The sequence below is a fragment of the Elephas maximus genome, chromosome 1 (genome assembly GCF_024166365.1).
Source record: "Elephas maximus indicus isolate mEleMax1 chromosome 1, mEleMax1 primary haplotype, whole genome shotgun sequence".
In the NCBI taxonomy this organism is placed as follows: domain Eukaryota; kingdom Metazoa; phylum Chordata; class Mammalia; order Proboscidea; family Elephantidae; genus Elephas; species Elephas maximus.
The window spans coordinates 197623690-197643546 of NC_064819.1; the positions used below are offsets into that span (position 1 = coordinate 197623690).

At 35.3% G+C, this 19857-nt stretch overlaps 1 protein-coding gene across 2 annotated transcripts in view; it reads left to right on the forward strand.

Annotated features, from left to right (window-relative positions):
- The window catches only part of LAMA2 (laminin subunit alpha 2), a 717179-nt gene that overhangs the window by 286959 nt on the left and 410363 nt on the right, over positions 1–19857 (forward strand). For both annotated transcript variants that reach the window (XM_049901052.1, XM_049901136.1), the window contains exons 6-9: positions 6162–6251; positions 7646–7763; positions 13237–13415; positions 15778–15877. In XM_049901052.1, coding sequence (XP_049757009.1) covers positions 6162–6251; positions 7646–7763; positions 13237–13415; positions 15778–15877 — 487 coding nt within the window. The remainder of the gene's footprint in view (positions 1–6161; positions 6252–7645; positions 7764–13236; positions 13416–15777; positions 15878–19857) is intronic.

The following is a 19857-nucleotide window of genomic DNA, read 5'->3' on the forward strand; positions in this document are numbered from 1 at the left end:
AAAGCATGATGTCCTTTTCCAGGGATGGTTCCTCTTGATAACATGTCCAAAGAAACTAGCAAGAAACAAATTTTCTTCCAGGGAGCACTCTGGCTGTATTTCTTCCAAGACAGACTTCTTTATTTTTCTGGCAGTCCAAGGTATATTCAATATTCTTTGCCAACACCAAAATTCAAAAGCATCAATTCTTCTTCAGTCTTTCTTATTCATTGTTCAGCTTTTGCATACATATGAGGTCATTGAAATACATGGCTTGGATCAGGTACACCTTACTCCTCAAAGTGACATCTTTGCTTTTTAGCACTTTTAAGAGGTCTTTTGTAGCAGATTTGTCCAATACGGTACATAGTTTGATTTCCTGACTGCTGCTTCCATGAGCATTGATTGTGGATCCAAGTAACATGAAATCCTTGACAACTTCAATCTTTTCTCTGTTTATCATGATGTTGCTTATTGGTCCAGTTGATCTTCATTACTAAGTGCTTCAAGTCCTCTTTGCTTTCAGCAAGCAAGGTTGTGTCATCTGCATATCGCAGGTTGTTAATGAGTCTTCCTCCAATCCTCATGCCACATTCTTCTTTATATAGTCCAGTTTCTCAGATTATTTGCTCAGCACACAGACTGAATAAGTATGGTGAAAGGATACAACCCTGACGCACAGGTTTCCTAAATTTAAACCACTCAATATCCCCTTGTTCTATTCCAACAACTGCCTGTTTGTCTATGTACAGGTTGCACGGGAACACAATTAAATGTTCTGGAATTCCCATTCTTTGCAATGTTATCCATAAATTGTTATGATCCACACAGTCTAAGGTGATTGCATAGTTAATAAAACACAGGGAAACATCTTTCTGGTATTCTCTGCTTTCAGTAGTGACATGAAATTTGTGGGAGTATGATGTAGATGATCAGCCCAGGTTCCTATGAGTGATAGTTCTGTTTCCTTCATGGTCATGAGTCAGGAGACAATTCAACAACAGCTAAAAACAACAGCCTTACTCCCCACCACCGTATTCACTGGCTCACATCACCTTCCACATATACTACTACACACCAAGAAATTACCAAGAGATTCAGTTGGGTCATAAAGCCATAAAGCAAATCCGTGCCAACACAATATCTACCGGATAGTGAAAAGTGTACTTGGGAAAGAGGATTGTAGGGAGAAACTAAGATTGTGTGTCAAAGCACTTAGTTATAGAGTGATCCTACTAAGTTCAGACCAGACCACTACCACCAAATGCCAAATTGCTGAACTAGTAAGCTAAATATTGAAGGGCAGCCCTTCTCAAGGTTTCTGAATACCGCTTGCATGTTTTCTCTCCTCATTATTTAACTCTCCCACAACTAACCTCTTCATTATCACAAAATACAAATTTTAGTTATCCCCATGGAACATATGCCAGATGTTTTAATGCCATGGATTTTCTGATCTTGAAACAATCTTACCCTGTATTATATTTCAGCATATTGTAGATAGTCTCATGCAGAAGTAATCATTATTTTATAGCAATGCTTTAGATTCTTTGCTTGTTTAAAAAAAATCACTTTTAATTCTAATTTTGGCATGACTTTAAAAATATACTGTGGAAGGCTAAATAATATTGAAGTGAAATTTAATTTTTCCTGACAGTATATCAGAGGAAAAAAAAATCAATGGCAATAAATACTATTCCTTTTTTCATCTTTTACAGAAGACAGAAGTGGGGGCTGGGGTGTACATCTGTTATTTATGACTGCATGTACATGAGCCTATAAGACAGTGCAATAGAATTCAACATATAAACGTATTTTTGAAAGTACTTAAGTTCACTAAATAGTCCATGTAAATTTAAATACATATCTTCATGATCCAAAAGTGAAACATTATACAATTCATATACAAAATGGATTTCCCAGTTTTAAAAGCATCTACAAAAACTACTGTATCAGCTTTCTGAACAACTCACTGTATATGTATTTATATTATTAACTGATGAAGTTAAAAGCAGATTTTTACATTACCTAAACCTTCTAGCTAGTTCTACTAGTTCAAGGTATAGCAAATAAGATAATGTAAGAAAAAAACAGGTTTTAAAGGGCACTGTATCTAAACAACAAAAAAAGTAAAAATAAAGGGAGAGAGGGAAAGGAAAAAGGGAATTTGTAGTCAGGAAACTCAGATGTTTGAACCTACTTAACCTTGCTAAATCAGTGATTTTCATTTGTGTAAAGTGGAATAATAGAGCTATCTACCACGAAGGTAGTTATTTGGATTCATACGCAAATATGAGCTGCTCCAACAATTATAAAATTTCATACACATATTAATTAGAATTTTAAAAAATAGTACGGTTCTGTAATTATAAATAATCATTAAAAATAGCTGGGTAGATTAAAGTAATTAGGAACATAGTACTGCATTAACTACAGACAGGAAGGTAATTGCATAGACATTTTAACTAATAATGAAGAAAAAAAGCATGTGTACTGAACATCTTGTTTATTCCTCACATTACTTTAAATCAAACTTTCAGCTACTTTTTGTTTCCTTTTTATATGATTAAGGAATGTATTGTTATGAGCAGCTTTTAATAATTGGTTGATTCTTTTTGAATTCATCAAGCAAAACAGTCTGCATGTGATTTGGGAATATTGAGGTGCTTATATTGATGTTACTAGGTGCCTTCAAGTCAGTTCCAATTCACAGCGACCCTATGTACAGCAGAGCAAAACACTGCTCAGTCCTGTGCCATCCTCACAATTATTGTCATGCTTGAGCCCATCGTTGCAGCTACTGTGTCAATCCATCTTGTTGAGGGTCTTCCGCTTTTTTGCTGACTTTGCCAAGCGTAATGTCCTTCTCCAGAGAATGATCCCTCCTGATAACATGTCAAAAGCACGTGAAATAAAGCCTCACCATCCTTACTTCTAAGAAACATTCTGGCTGTACTTCTTCCAGGACAGATTTGTTTGTTCTTCTGGCAGTCCATGGTATATTCAGTATTCTTAACCAACACTGTAATCCAAATACATCTATTATTTTCAGTCTCCCTTACTCACTGTCCAGCTTTCACATGCACATGAGGCAGTTGAAAACACCATGGCTTGAGTCAGACGTACCTTAGTCCTCAAAGTGACAACTTTGACTTTAAACAATTTAAAGAGGTCTTTTGAAGCAGATTTTCCCAAAGCTATATGTCTTTGATTCCTTAACTGCTGCTTCCATGGGCATTGATTGTGGTTCCAAGTAAAACGAAATCCTTGACAACTTCAGTATTTTCTGCATTTATCATGAAGTTGCTTATTGGTCCCAATGTGAGGATTTTTGTTTTCTTTTCTTTTATGTTGAGGTACAATCCATACTGAAGGCTGTGGTCTTTGGTCTTTATCAGTAAATGTCTTAAGTCCTCTTTGCTTTCAGCAAGCAAGGTTTTGTCACCTCATACAACAGGTTCCACATGAGCACAACTAAGTGTTCTGGAATTCCCATTCCTTGCAGTGTTATCCATAATTTGTTATGATGCACACAGTCGAATGCCTTTGCATAGTCAATAAAACACAGGTAAACATCTTTCTGGTTTTCTCTGCTTTCAGCCAAGATCCATCTGACATCAGCAGTGATAGCCCTTGTTCCATGTCCTCTTCCAAATCTGACTTGAATTTCTGATATTTCCCTGTCATGTACTGCTGCAGCTGCTTTTGAATGATCTTCAGGAAAATTTTATTTGTGTGTGATATTATTCGGTAATTTCCACGTTCCATTGGATCACCTTTCTTTGGAATAGGCACAAGTATAAATTTCTTCCAGATGGTTGGCCAGGTAGTTGTCTTTCAAATTTTTTGGCATAGATGAGGGAGCTCTTCCAGCATTGCATTCGTTTGTTGAAACATTTCAATTGGCATTTTATCAATTCCTGTAGCTTTGTTTTTCACCAATGCCTTCAGTGCAGCCTAGACTTCTTCCCTCAATACCATTGGTTCTTTATTATATGCTACCTCTTGGAATGGTTGAATGTTGACCAATTCTTTTTGGTACAGTGAATCTGTGTATTCTTTTCATCTTCTTTTGAAGTTACCTGTGTCATTCAATATTTTGCCCATAGAATCCTTGAATATTGCAACTTGAAGCTCGGATTTTTTCTTTAGTTCTTTCAGTTTAAGAAATGCTGAGTGCATTCTTCCTTTTGGTTTTCTAACTCCAGATCTTTGCACATTTCATTATAATACTTTGTCTTCTTGAGCCACCCTTTGAAATCTTATGTTCATCTTTTTAATTCATCATTTCTTCCTTTTTCTTTAGCTACTCTACATTCAAGAGCAAGTTTCTGAGTCTCTCCTGACATTGATTTCATTCTTTTCTTTATTTCCTGTTTTGTTAATGACCTTTTATTTTCTTCATGTATGATGTCCTTGGTGTCATTTGGCAACTCATCACGTCTTCGGTCATTAGTGTTTGTTGCATCAAATCTATTCTTGAGATGGTCTCTAAATTCAGGTGGGATAACTCAAGGTTGTACTTTGGCTCTCTTGAACTTGTTTTAGGTTTTTTCAGCTTCAAGTTGAACTTGTACATGCACAATTGATGGTCTGTTCTGCAATTGGCCCCTGGTCTTGTTCGGAGTGATGATATTGAGCTTTTCCATCATCTCTTTCCTCAGACATAATTGATTCGATTACTGCATATTCCATTTGGCAAGATTCACGTGTATAGTCACCATTTATGTTGTTGAAAAAAGATATTTCCAATGAATAGGCAATTGGTCTTGCAAAATTCTTTCATGAGATTTCCTGCAGTTTTCTATCACCAAGGTCATATTTTCCAACTCTGGTCCTCCTTCTTTATTCCCAGCTTTCACTTTCCAATCAGCATTAATTATCAGTGCATCTTGATTGTATGCTTGATAACTTCAGACTGCAGGAGTTGGTAAAATTCTTCAGTTTCTTCATCTTTGGCATTAGCAGTTGGTATGTAAATTTGAATAATAGTCGTTTTAACTGGTCTTGTAGGTGTGTATTGTCCTATCACTGACAGTGTTGTAGTTCAGAATAGATCTAGAAATGTTATTTTTATGGTGAATGTGACTCCATTTCTCTTCATTTTTTCATTTCCAGCATAATACACCACTTGTCTGTCAGTTTGTTCTACTGTAGTTGTTTGCATGTTGCTATGTTGCTGGAATCTATGGCACTGATATTTCAAATACCAGCAGGGTCACCCATGGTGGGCAGGTGTTAGTAGAGCTCCCAGACTGAGACAGACTAGGAAGAAGGACCTGGTAGTCTACATCTGAAAAATTGACCAATGAAAACCTTATGAGTAGCAGTGGAACATTGGTCTAATATATTGCTGGAAGATGAGCTCCTCAGGTTGGAAAGCAATCATAATACAACTGGGGAAGAGCTGCCTCCTCAAAGTAGAGTAGAAATTAATGGTGTGGTTAGGGTAAAGGTTTCAGGACCTTCTTTTGCTGATGGGTCATGACTCAAAATGAGAGGAAACAGCTGAAAACATCCATTAGTAATTGGAACATGAAATGTATGAAGTATGAATCAAGGAAAATTGGAAATTGTCAAAAATGAAATGGAATGCTTAAAGGTTGTTACCCTAGGCATCAGTGAGCTGAAATGGACTGTTACTGGCCATTTTGAATCAGACAATCATATGGTCTACTATGCCAGGAATGAGGTTCCTGTAATGACAATAAAAAGATTTTCTTTGAAGGTACTAAGTAAGACAACTTTTATGAAGAATTATAGCCCTTGGCCCCAGATAAAAACTACTGTCAATAACAGGTGCTGTCTGTCCAATCGAAACTTCTAAAATGCCCACCTATCATAACATAAATTATTGGGCTCAAACGTAACAACAATTGTGAGGAAGGCACAGGACCAGACATCATTTCCTTCAGTTGTGCATAGAGTCACTATAAGTCAAAACCAACTTGACAGCACCTAACAACAGCAACAACATATATTATCCTTTCTTTGGCCTACTATTATCATACTAGGAGTGACTGCATCAGTTTTGCAAAGTGCTAAATTTCTTCGAAGAACACAGACTTGCTTCAAACTAAGGGTAAAAAAGAGTATAAAGTGTTTTAACTGACCATTTCTCTTTTTTTACTTTCATCTTGGAGTCTTCGTAACAGGATTTTTCTCTGGATTGCTTTTTGCAGTATTACTACTCCATCAAGGATATTTCGGTCGGAGGGATGTGCATCTGCTATGGTCATGCCAGGGCTTGTCCGCTTGATCCAGAGACAAATGTATGTATATTTATAGGATGCTTACACGAAACGCAGCCTTGAACTGTAAAATGCTTCATGTGAGGCTTTGCTGACAGGAAACGCTGTGAATGGGTGTCAGCTCCGTACTTCAACAGTGTAACAGAAGGCTGCGCCAGGGTGAAATAGAGCTGGCAGTTAGAATGATAGACTTTAAAGTCAGCCATCACGGTATCAGAAAACAGATTAGTGTTTTTTCTAAAAAGGTTCCAGACTGGTCTATTTATTTTGAAACTTCTGTAGCTATGACAGCCTGCTATATGATTTAGCTTTAGAGAATGCTTACCATCACTCAACCTGGCCATTTCTTTAAAAATTTTAATAAAAAAAATTAATGCAAAATAATGAAAATGGACATGGAAGGAAATACATAATGGCCATGAAACAGGATGCTGAGGTAGGGCAGGGGCAATAGGGAATGGGGCGGAAGAAAATATTCAAGAGAGAGTTGAAATTGCCAGGCCAGAAAATGCTGGAATGCTTTCAGGAAGAATTTTTCATTAATGCCAATGTATTATGTGAATATAACCTAAAAGAAGAAGACGAATGAGTGTCTATTTTTTTCAATCATAAACAACCTGGTGAAGTATAAAATCATCTACTGTGGAGTAGATGGAAGAAGTATATTGAATAGTAAGATCATTGAACGTAGGTTGCGCTATGAGTTTTTTTTTTTTTTTTCTCTACCAAAAGTGTAACACAAATGATATTACATTCAAAGCTAGTTTTCTGACTAATGGATTACAGTGTTATTTCCCAGGGAAGTTTCAAATACCCCGGTGTATTTGGAGGGGCAAGGTTCTAGTGCTGCTTTCTGCAGGGCATCGCAGCTCTCTATCAATTGTATTGATGGGCAATATTTCCCAAGCTTAGAGAGTCCACAGGAAGCTTAGGAGGGTCAGGTCCATGCAGCACACACAGACAGGAGGTTTAGTCCTGGGGGACATTTAGTTTCTATTCCACCTGTGCACCTCCATGCCTAGGAATCAGCTCCCTTCTTTGTTTACACGACCTAAAATGTTAATAATACTTTGAGGGAAGCCTTAAAATAAGACACATCCAGAAAACCTTCATATCCGAGGCATCAGAGAAGGAGAATCTAGCCTTCAACAGCAATCCTAATTGGGCTCCATGTTGTATTCCAAGCCTAAGCTCAGTGATTCCAGAACCAGCCTGGATCTCCCTAGGCTGGTGCTGGTCACATATACCAGCCCCAAGGCTGGAACCACTTTCTTCCCAGACCAACAAGAATTTTTACATAGTGGTACATAGTCTAGAGGTTTTTCTTTTTTCTTCACACTAAATTTAAGGGAAAGATCCTCATTTATGGTTTTATGTATTGCTAAAATTATGCCTTTCCCTCCCTCTTTGACTAGAAATCCCGTTGTGAATGTGAGCATAATACATGTGGTGATAGCTGTGATCAGTGCTGTCCAGGATTCCATCAAAAACCTTGGAGAGCTGGGACTTTTCTAACTAAAACTGAATGTGAAGGTATGTTCTTGAGAAGTCATAGAATATGTAATTCCTTCCTTCCTTTGAAACATATATTTTAAATATATTGTGATTTTAAGAAAATTCATATTTCTGATATATACGTTTTATCTGAGGCAATAGTTTGTCGATTATTTTTTTCTGTTATCTTCATTAATGAACTTTTCAAAGTTTTTTTTTTTTTGAAAAATGTTTGCCAAACACCTATGAATTTACCACTGTGTTAGGATTGTGAGAAATAGATAAAAAAAAAAAAATTAGTATACACTTTTTGTCATCATAGAGAAACTGAAGCTTATAGCAAAATATGTATATAGACTAATAGAAATGTAAATAAACCTTCAGCAAAGCAGAGACTAACCTTCTAAACACATAGGTTTATAAAATGGTTCTAACACCAGTGTTAGCTCCAGCTCCTTCTGTCTACTCCCTTAGCAACCCCCTACCCTACTCCCTCTCTTAGTAAATAGATCTGCACACTCATCATCAAATAAAGGGAGAAAAGTAAGAGGTGAGAGATTATACCGTACTTGTTAGAGTCCATTTATTATCTGAAAAACAAAGAATACTGTGATTCATTACCTACCCATTGCCATTGAGTTGATTCTGACTTATAGCAACCCTAGACAACAGAGTAGAACTGCCCTATAGGGTTTCCAAAGAATGGCTGGTGGATTCAAACTGCTGACCTTTTAGTTAGCAGCTGAACTCTTAACTGTTGCACCACCAGGGCTCCATGATTCATTAGTCATACTTACTAAAGGACGGCGTTTGAGAGCAATAGCTGGGAAATTGAAAAGGTGACAAAGAAGGCAAGAAATAAAATTTGTGGAAAATGAATACTTTTTATAATAATAAGCATTAATATTTTAAACACACAGCTTCATATTAGTAACAACTGTATAGAACTACTAATATTAGGAGTGACATCAATGACAACTGTTATCATTGAACTATACTGTAACAATTTATTGGACAGAAACAACTGAGAAAAAACCAGTAGTGAAAATAGTAAGAAAACTGTTTCTGCAAATGTGACAACAAATACTTATTTATACTTTAAATTATTTACTTTCGAAGACAACCCATGTCTAGTTGTCCTAAAGGGAAATACTCAAGGAGTGTAGCAGATGATTTTATAGCCCAGTAGTGCCAAATGGCTTTACATGGTGACAAGGATGCTGGAGAAATGTCTGTTTCTGGTGATCTCCTCAGGCCAAGAAATGACCAAAAAACAGAAGCTTGTGCTGAGCTATAGACTCAGTGTAGTACGAAGCCCAATACAGTTGAATTCAGATATTCATGTTTTAATGAATCAGCCCTAACCAAATTTTTTTTTCAGTTCAATAAATATATATCGCCTCCAAAAAAGGTTTGGTAGACATTTCAAACTAATACGAATTCTATGCATTTATTGACTAACAAATTAATTCAAATAATATGTATACCTATCACATGTCAGACATGATACGTCTTTAAAACGATTATAGCAAACTTTGATCATAAAATATTTCCCACTATGAAATATGTTTGTTTGTTTTTTACATTTAAGATTCTGATACACTATCAATGTCTTGTCTCTTCATTTTCTGGATCTTCTTCCTTAGCTTTTTGGCTTGGGTCTGCCTGCTTATAGAGAGATTTTGGTTTGGAAATCTCCCATCACTACGGGACATAGCTGGAGGTTGGGCCACCACTACCCACTGCTGTAGGAGACTATTAGAAGCTAAACCTTTATGTTCTTCAATGCCCCTCGCCCTCATCTTGCCAAAATCTCAGGTGCTTAGCAACTTCTCACACAGAGAGCAGATATTCATTCCGAACAATGCATTTAAATCAAATGCCACCCAGGGGTATTTGCTCTCAAATCTCTGTAAATTTTAATTAAATTTCTCTTCTGCATGTAGAATATCAGCAATCACAGTGAAAGAGGCATTTGAAGGTAGGGGTGCTTCCTGTTGCTTCTGACATTATATCAGACAGTTATAATTTTGAATACACAAGCAGCAGTGTAAGTGGATCTCTAAAATCCTTCACCACCCTCCACTTGGGTACATATTTTAACACAGAGAACAAAAAGACAGATGGAGCTTGTTAGCAACAGGGGTGGACTAAGATAAGGGAGAGGAGATTTTTCACTTGCTATTATGACATTTTAAAAATAGTGGGATTATGAAGTATTTTCTTTATTTCTTTACAGGGCAGAGAAGAGATTGTATTTCCAAATTGAAAAATAAACATTTAAAATACAGAATTAAAGATGGGGACTTAACCATAAAATTGTATATAAATATTATGATTTTGGCAACGTGTGCATTTCTAAAAGCTTATGTGAGAATTTTCCTTTCCAGGTTGAATTGCACTCCAATCACCTTAATTTTTAGAAAAATCCTTCTGTGACATGACAAATCCCTCTGTAAAATGACTAGTCACCTTAATTCATTTGAGTTTAATTTGGATTGTCATCAATCCAGCTTAGTTAAAGGAAGTTATATCTCCAAAGAGCAAAGCATATTCATTCCATTACTAAGCCTTTACTAAAGAACAGTTTCCTATCGTGTGTCTTGTATGTCCTGTGAAATGGCAAACTGCTAATGACAGAGCAAAAAGTGGCTGTTGTGATCAGGTGTCACTCGTGTCATCTGAGGCTATCCAAGTAGAGCTGTACAGAGAGCAGGCCCCATAGACAACAACCAGTGCTGCAGGCTGAGGGTCCTTGCTGCGTGGAGTTTGATAGGAATGCTTTTCTAACATCAGTATTTTACCAGCATTAGCGCATGGCTATAAATATTATTAGTAAAACTAACTCTAAATAGTGTGAGATTAAGTTTGTATTACTTTATATTTCCCTCTACTTACACTGACAGTAGAAATTTTGACTGTTTCTTACAATATATTTTTACATCAGGGTTTTTAAGAATTCCTGCGTATTGTCCTAAAGATAAAACTACTTATACACCTGTTGTTGTCGAGTTGATTCCAACTCATAGCAACCCTATTGGAAGAGTAGAACTGCCCCATAGGGTTTCCAAGGAGCTGCTGGTGGATTCAAGCTGCTGATTTTTTGGTTAGCAGCCTATCTCAACCACTGTGCCACCAGGGCTCCAATACTGCTTATAACTCCTAGTAATTTATACTTATTATTATGTGTTTCCTAGAATAAAGTTTGAAAACTCTCCAATAATATAGAAAACTATTATATTCTAAATCAAAAGTCAATAGATTGGGGAACGTATTTGCAACAAATATGACAAGACTATAACATCCTTGCTATATTAATAGAACTTACAAATCAAAAAGAAAAAAGATCAATAACCTTTAAATGATGTTCAAAACAGGCATTTCTGAGCAAAAAAAAAAAAAAAGACTTATAACCATACAAAAATATTATCACACTTATAATTAGGAGTTGTTGAGTGGTACAAACAGTTAAGTGAGCCAAAAATTTCCAATCCACCCAAAGTGCCTCAAAAGACAGGCCTGGCAATCTGCCTTGAAACCCTATGGAGCAGCTCTAGTCTGCATACTTGGGGCCTCTAATGAGTCATAATCAACTCAATGGCAGCAAACAAGAACTACAAGAAGTCATAATTAAGGTAAAAAACAATTAAAACTACTAAAATTGCTATTTTTAACTTATCGAAGTGTTCACTCATTCAACAAATACTTAAATGCTTTCTATGTTGAAGAACTGGTGTCTTTAGGTGGGCGGTGCAAAGGTTAACATGCTTGGCTACTGACTGAAATGTTAGAGGGTTGGGCCCATCCAGAGGCACTTTGGAGAAAAGCCCTGGCGATCTACTTGGGAAAAGTTAGTCATTGAAAACCCTGTGGAACACATTCTACTCTGACATACATGGATGGGCTCCTATGACTTGGAATCAGTTCAATGGCAACTAGTTTATTTGTTAATTACTATTGACCACCTCGTGTTTCAAAGGGAAACTGACCCTTAGCGAAATTAAGAAGTTGGCCAAATCACATAAGTACCAAGTAACAAGGAGGAGAAGCCCTGTCCGCGCAGTGGTTAAGTGCTCTTCTGCTAACGAAAAGACTGGTGGTTTGAACCAACCAGCTGCTGGTCTGTGGGAGAAAGATGTGGCAGTCTGCTTCTGTAAAGACTTACAGCCTTGGAAAGTCTATGGGAAAGTTCTACTCTGTCCCGTAGGGTTGCTATGAGTCGGAATCAACTCGATGGCAATGGGTTTTTTGTTTTAACGGAAAGGACACTCAAATCCAAGACTGGTGCAAATGAGCATGATCTTAGCCACTAAGTAAACCAGTTCTCATTTTGTCCTGATTATTTGACATCTATCATACATCTGGCCTCCCTGGTTGGTACTGATAGTTAAGGCACTTGGCTACTAACCAAAAGGTTGGTGGTTTGATGAGTCCACCTAGAAATTCCTTATAGATGACTCGTAAGAAAGTCCTAGTGTCTACTTCCCTCAAAAAATGAACCATTGAAAGCCCTATAGAGCACAGTTACACTTTGACACTATGAGGGTCACTATGAGTTAAAATCTAGTCTACTGCAAATGGTTTACCATACATTTATCTCCCTCATCAGGCAAAACATGAAGGGATGTAGAAACAGTTAGTAGTACTGACTGTGGAGCTTGATTTCAGAATTTCCTTCCCAATATTTATTATGTTACCCTGCACAAGTTACTTCACTTCTCTGTGCCTTAGGTTCCTACTATGTAAGAAAAGTTAATAACTAACCCATAGAGCTATTTTGAGGATTAATGGTAATATAAAACACTTAGAACAAAGCCCAGCATAAAAAAGAAAACAATAAAAAAGTTTTTGTTGTTATTAGTAGTAAAAGAGGGGCGACTGTAGCCTACACATTTTTACCCATAGGATCTAACATAGAGATTTATGTGGAGTCACAGGGTGGTGCTGAAGGCTGGCAGTTGGAACCTGCTTAGAGGCATCTAGGAAGTAAGGCCTGGCAAGCTGCTTCTAAAAGGTCACAGCCTTGAAAACTCCATGGAGTACAATTCTATTCTGAATAAACACAGTGTTGCTGTGACTTTCAATTGACTCAGTGGCAGTTAACAACAAGGACAGCAATTATTTATTACAGATTATTTGGGTATTAATCACTTAGTGCCACTGTTCAATAATTTTTGCTTAGGTTTGTCGTAATTGGAAATTATAGGTTGAATCATATGAAATTGGAATCTTCTTAGTCAAAATCAGTCAGATATTGTCAATTTTACATGATTCAACTGCATTTGGATTATTTCGAGTTGCATGAGGAGGTGTGAATTTAGTAACGCATCCAATAAATCCAAACACTTTGTAGAAACTTCTGTAGTGATTGATATCATATATGTGCGTGTGTGGTAAATATAATGTAGTTTGCCATATAGTATAAAACCTATTCATGTATAACAGAAAATAATTTTTAAATATATCTGAAACCTGGAATGAATGTTTACTAATTTATTTTGCCCTGATGCAGCATGCAATTGCCATGGGAAAGCTGAAGAATGCTATTATGATGAAAATGTTGCCAGAAGAAATCTGAGTTTAAATATACGTGGAAAGTACCTTGGAGGGGGTGTGTGCATTAATTGTACCCAAAACACTGCCGGCATAAACTGTGAGACATGTATTGATGGCTTCTTCAGACCCAAAGGGGTAAAGTCTGCTCTTTCTTTTATGAAGTGGTATTATAGCTTTTTCATACAGAGATGTAATATACAGAAAATTATTTTGATAGCTTCTCTAATAAGTTGAACTTCAAATTCCAAAAGGTGACTAGCAGCTTTTTCCCAGCTGAAACTGATCTAAATCTTTGAGAATGTGATATAAACATTTCTATCAGTAGAGAAAGTTCCCTTGTGTTTTATTCCAGTCAATTCCTCCCTCCACAGTCAAAAATGGTTCTGATTTTCAGAACATAATTTAGTTTTGCATGTTAGTGAACTTCATAAAAATGAAATCATACAGTACATACTCTTTTGTGTCTTCCTTCTTTCACTTAGCATATATTTTGAGATTTATTCATGTTGTATGTATGAGTAGTTAGCTCTTTTTTATATACATATATTGCTAAATAGAATTTCATTGCATTAATATACCATAATTTTTCATTCTTTTTGCTGGTGATGGACGTTTGGATTGCTTACAGTTTGGGTCTAACTCCCACATACAATTCTATACAAGTCTTTTTGTGGTCATGTTTTCATTTTTCTTTTATAAATACCTGGGAGTGGAATCCTTACAAAAAAAATCAGCCATTGAAAACTCTCTGGAGCCCAGGATAGTGCACGACTGGGCAGTGTTTTGTTCCGTCATACATAGGGTCACTGTGAGTTGGGACTGACTCCACGGCACCTAACAACCTCAAGAAGTACACCAGATTTATTCTGCTTTTGAAGATTGTTTCAGTTCTTTGTGCTCAGAATCAACTTGTCAATTTCAAGAAATTGCATTTAGGATTGTCATACAGAATCTACAGACAAATGGCAAGAGAACTGACATCTTAATAATATTGACCCTTCCAATCAATGAGCATATAATATCTCTCCATTTATTTATATCTTCCTAAATTATTCACAGCAGTGTTTTCAGTGTAGCGATCTTACATGCTGTTTGTTAAATTTAATCCTCAGTATTTTGCACCATTTAAAGAGATATTCTTAAAAATAACTAATTATTTGCTACTATAATATAGAAATAGTTTTTATATAATGACTTTGTATCACATATCCATACAATTTTCACTTATTAGTTTTAGTAGTTTTAAACTACATTCCTTAGAAGCTTACACACTAATCATGTTGTCTGCAAATAAATTCAAGTTTCTTCCTTCTTTATGTTAATATTAAATAAAAATGGGCAGAGCAAATGTTATTTGTTTTATTCTCAATCTTAAAAGTAAATGTAATATTTCACCATTTAGTATTATGTGAGCTGTAGATTTTTCAGAGATACCTTATATCAGATTCAGGAAGTTCCCTACTATTTCTGTATTGCAGAGAGTTTTTATAATACTGAAGTATTGAGTTTTGTGAAATGCTTTATTAAAAAAAAAATACACCTACTAAAATGAACATAGGGGTTTTCTCCTTTATCCTGTTAATGTGATGCATTTAAACTGATGGATTCTGTAATATTAAATCAACCCCGCATGCCTGAGATAAACCCCTTAGTTATAAAATATTATCTTTTTAATCAATTTGATGATTCAGTTTATTATTTAAGGATTTTTGTTCTTTTCATAAGGAATATTGGTCTGTAATTTTAGTTTCTTGAGACATCTTTGTCAGGTTTTTGTGTTGGAGTATAGTAGCCTCAAAAATTAATTTTGAAATGCTAGTTCTTCCTCAATTTTTTAAAAGAATTTTTGTAATGTTGGAATTAAATATTTAAAAAATGTTCAACAGAAATCCCTGGTGAAACTATTTAGGCCTCTAATTTTTATTTTCAGAAGGGCTTTGATAATTAATTCAATTTTAATACATATAAGGCTAGATAAGTTTTGCTTTTTTTCGAGTCAGTTTTGCTACATTGTGTTTTTAAAAGAGGTTATCCATCTAAATTATCAAATTTATTAGCATAACATTTTTAATGTCTTTGTTATTTTTTAAAATCCTGTAGTATCTATACCCGTTTAATTCTAAAATTGTTAATATTTGTTATTTTCTATTTTATTGATAACTCATAATAGAGATTGATCAATTTGATGAATCTATTAAAAAGATGTTTGCCTTTTTTATTATTATGTCTGTATTCTATTTTTTTTTTTTTAACCTGCCTTGGGTTTAAATTACCTGTTCTTTTGCTGCATTGTTTTTGTTTGTTTGCAAATCTGATAAACTCTTAGAAAAAATGGATTTTTAAGTTGCAAATACACAGTTTTTATATTATGAATTTTACAAAAATAATGTATCATTATGTATTATTAAAATTAATTGGTCCTTAAAATTTTTCAGAATAGAAAAATATTAGCGTTTTTAATACCCTTGATTAAAAGCATTTTAAAATTTCTTCTTAGGTGTCTCCAAAGTATCCAAGACCATGTCAGCCATGTCATTGTGATCCAACTGGTTCCTTAAATGAAGTCTGTGTCAAGGATGAGAAACATGCTCGACGAGGTGAGAGAGGCACTGTTCTGACAAAAGGAGAGCTGAAAGCAAAATACGATTATTTTCAGGAGAAAAATTTATAATAAATTTCATTTACATGATAAATTCGTTCTTAAATCTATTGGTGTTCCTCCAGGAGACAGTTTTTTAGTCATCTAAGTGATTAATTGTGTGTTTTACTATAATGCTGTAAAAGCAAGCGTTGAATCATTTGTTTGCAGAAGGCATGTATGTATGTATGTATATTTAGGTCTATATATGTATCTTCTGGTCAATCACAAGTATGTGGTATATGTATTTTTTAATGTCTTTTGCTGTTTGTTAGGTTGGTTTCTAGTGTGAAATGACAGCATTCACTGAGGGCTGTGTGTGCTGCAGTGGGCAGAATGAATAGAGGAGATCATATAGTAAGGAAGAAGTATAGACAATAATGTAGGTAGAAAGAAGTGTTTAAAGGACTAAAAAAAAAAAAAAAAGCTAATAGCAATGAGTTAATGCTGGAAAAAAGGCTGAAATTGATTTAAGCCAAATACTTTGAGGAATGAGATTCATGATAACTCCAAATACAGAGACATCAAATGCCAACATAACTCCCTGATGTAAAATGTTGGGAGCTACTTCCAGGGTAGTTGCTTGCCAAATTTAAGTGTAAAATTCATTCATAGAATGTATCTGGAACTGTTACTTTTTATCTCTAAGAGTGGATTCTTCTGTACTTTGGAAAGATTAAAACAAATCAGGCTACAATGTACGTTTCTTCCCTTCAATGACTTTAGAATTAAAAGACTAGCAATGTCTTTTAACTTACTTACTTTCTTGATAAAACTGTAGGATTATCAATTTGAGCCTCAGGGTCAAAAATCTTGAAATATATATATATAAAGATATATTTCAGTATTCAAATATTACATTACCTAAGGTCATTATTCTTTTTATGGCCCCATTTCTTTTTTAGAGGAACAACAGTCATGTTATTTTCTGTAATGTCACTTAACTCCCCCTTTTTAAAATGATAACTGTATTATCAGTCAAAAGTTAGAAAAAATTGAAAATAGAAAAGTGGCTCTACAACATAGTGGCAATTCAGCAGAGGTACCACTATTAACATTTTTGTGGATTTTTATTATAATACATAAATAACTTTTTAATTTTGTTCCTTTAAATTTTCCATAATGAATCTTTCCCCATATCTTTTTTACCAAGTTTCTCTGCAAATCTGATTTTAGTAGCTGTTATAATATGTCATTATATGGGTATAGCATAATTTATTTTCCCCCTTAACTTTATAGTGGCTTTAACATTATTTCTAGTTTTTGTTTATAGTTATCAATGCTTTAATGGAGATCTTTTTGTAACAATATTTTTAATTAGTATAAAACAATACATAGTAAAATAAAATTTAACATTAAAGAGGGAATAAAATAGTTCCTTTCTCCCTAATCAATTCCAGTCCCATTTCCATATTTAACCATATTGGACCTTTAGTTTTATTCAGTTCTTTAGGGATTTACCTCCAATATCTCAATAATATTCTCATCAATATTTTTTACTTTATCAACATTAAATATTGCCTAATGACTCTTCCTTTTTGAATGGCAAAAAATGTTACATTAATACCACTTCCTTCCTCTTCTCTATCATCCATCTCAACATTCTTATTAACTATTTCTTCTATGGCATTTTTATTGTGTTAAACAGGAACCTTAAATATCTGTTTCATGACCTATTAAATTTGGACTGTATCTCTTAAGGTTCTACTGGGCATGATGAGAAAAAGACCATCCCTAACCTCCCCTCTGATCTTCCAATTGACTTAGCAATGTCTATCTATTGTGTCTTTACATTTTCAAAGATTGTAACAGTTATATTTGGTTCTGAATCAATAATTAATTCTTCTAATTTTAAATTTAATATTCAAGATTTACAATATTATGATAAAATATACACTATTCAGTATAAAGAAGATTTCAAGATCCTTCCTGAAGTACAACGCTGTCAGTGATAGGATAATATCCGTAGATCTACAAGGAAGAAGACTTGAAGCACTTACTGATGACAATCAAAGACTACAGCCTTCAGTATGGATAACACCTCAATATAAAGAAAACAAAAATCCTCACAACTGGACCAATAAGCAACATCATGATAAACGGAGAAAAGACTGAAGTTGTCAAAGATTATTTTGCTTAGATCCACAATCAACACCCATGGAAGCAGCAGTAAAGAGGTAAGAGATGCATTGCATTGAGCAAATCTGCTGCAAAAGACCTCTTAAAATTGTTAAAAAGCAAAGATGTCACTTTGAGGATTTAAGTGCCCCTGACTGAAGCCATGGTGTTTTCAATTGCCTCATATGCATGCAGAAGCTGAACAATGAATAAGGAAGACCAAAGAAGAAGTGACGCTTTTGAATGATGGTGTTGGCAAAGAATATAGAATATAAAATGGACTGCCAAAAGAACAAACACATCTTTCGTGGAAGAAGTACAACCAGAATGCTTCTTAGAAGCAAGTGAGACTTCATCTCATATACCGTGGACACGTTTTCAGGAGGGACTAGTCCCTGGAGAAGGACATCATGCTTGGTAAACTAGAGAGCCAGTGAAAAAGAGGACGACCCTCAATGAGATGGATTGACACCGTTGCTGCAACAATGGCCTCAGGCATAACAACACGCATGAGGATGGTGCAGGACTGGGCAGTGTTTCATTCTGTTGTACTTAGGGTCTCTATGATTTGGAACCGACTTGATGGCACCTAACAACAACACAAGGAAGACCAATTAATAGACTATTATTTAAATTTACACACCAGCCACTAATACCAAAGATGAAGAAACGGAAGATTTTTACCAACTTCTGCAGTCTCAAAATTGAGCAAACATGCACTCAGGATGCACTGATAATTACTGGTGACTGGAATGCAAAAGTGGGAAACAAAGAAGAAAGATTACTAGTTGGAAAATATGGCCTTCTTGATAGAAAGGAGGCCGGAGATCACATGAGAGTGTTTTGCAAGTCTAACAGCCTATTCTTTGGATATACTGTTTTTCAACAACAAAAATGGTGACTATATGCCTGGACCTTCCAGGTAGAATACACAGGAATCAAATCGACTACACCTGTGGAAAGAGACTTTGGGGAAGCATAGTATTATCAATCAGAACAAGGCTGGGGGCAGACTGTGAAACAGACCATCAATTACTCTTATGCAAGTTCAAGTTGAAGCTAAAGAAAATTAAAACAAGTCCACAAGAGCCAAAGTACAACCTTGAGAATATTCCACCTGAATTTAAAAAACATCTCGATAATTGATTTGACATACTAAAGAGTAAGGAACGGAGATCAGTTGAGATGTAGGATGACATCAAGGACATTATACACAAAGCGAAAGGCCATTAAAAAGACAAGAAAGAAAGAAAAGACTGAAATGGATATCAGAAGAGACTCTGAAACATGCTCTTGTGTGTAGAGTAGCGAAAGTGAGGAGAAGAAATGATGAAGTAAAAGAACTGAACAGAAGATTTCAAAGGGCAGCTCAAGAAGACAAGGTAAAGTATAATGAAATGTTCAAAGACCTGGAGTTAGAAAACCAAAAGGAAGGACACAATCAGCATTTCTTAAGCTGAAAGAACTGCATAAAAAATTCAGGTCTCAAGTTGCAACACTGAGGATTCTATGTGCAGTAATGAACAATTCAGGAAGCATCAAAAGAATATGGAAGGAATACACAGAGTCACTATACCAAAAAGAACTGGATGATATTCAACTGTTTCAGGAGGTAGCATATGATCAAGAACTAATGGTACTGAAGGAAGAAGTCAAAGCTGCACTGAAGACATTGGCGAAGAACAAGGCTCCAGGAATTGATGGTATAACAATTGATATGTTTCAACAAACGGATGCAGCTCTGGAAGTGCTCACTCATCTATGCCCAAGAAATTTAGAAGACAGCTACCTGGTCAGCTGAGTGCAAGAGATACGTATTTA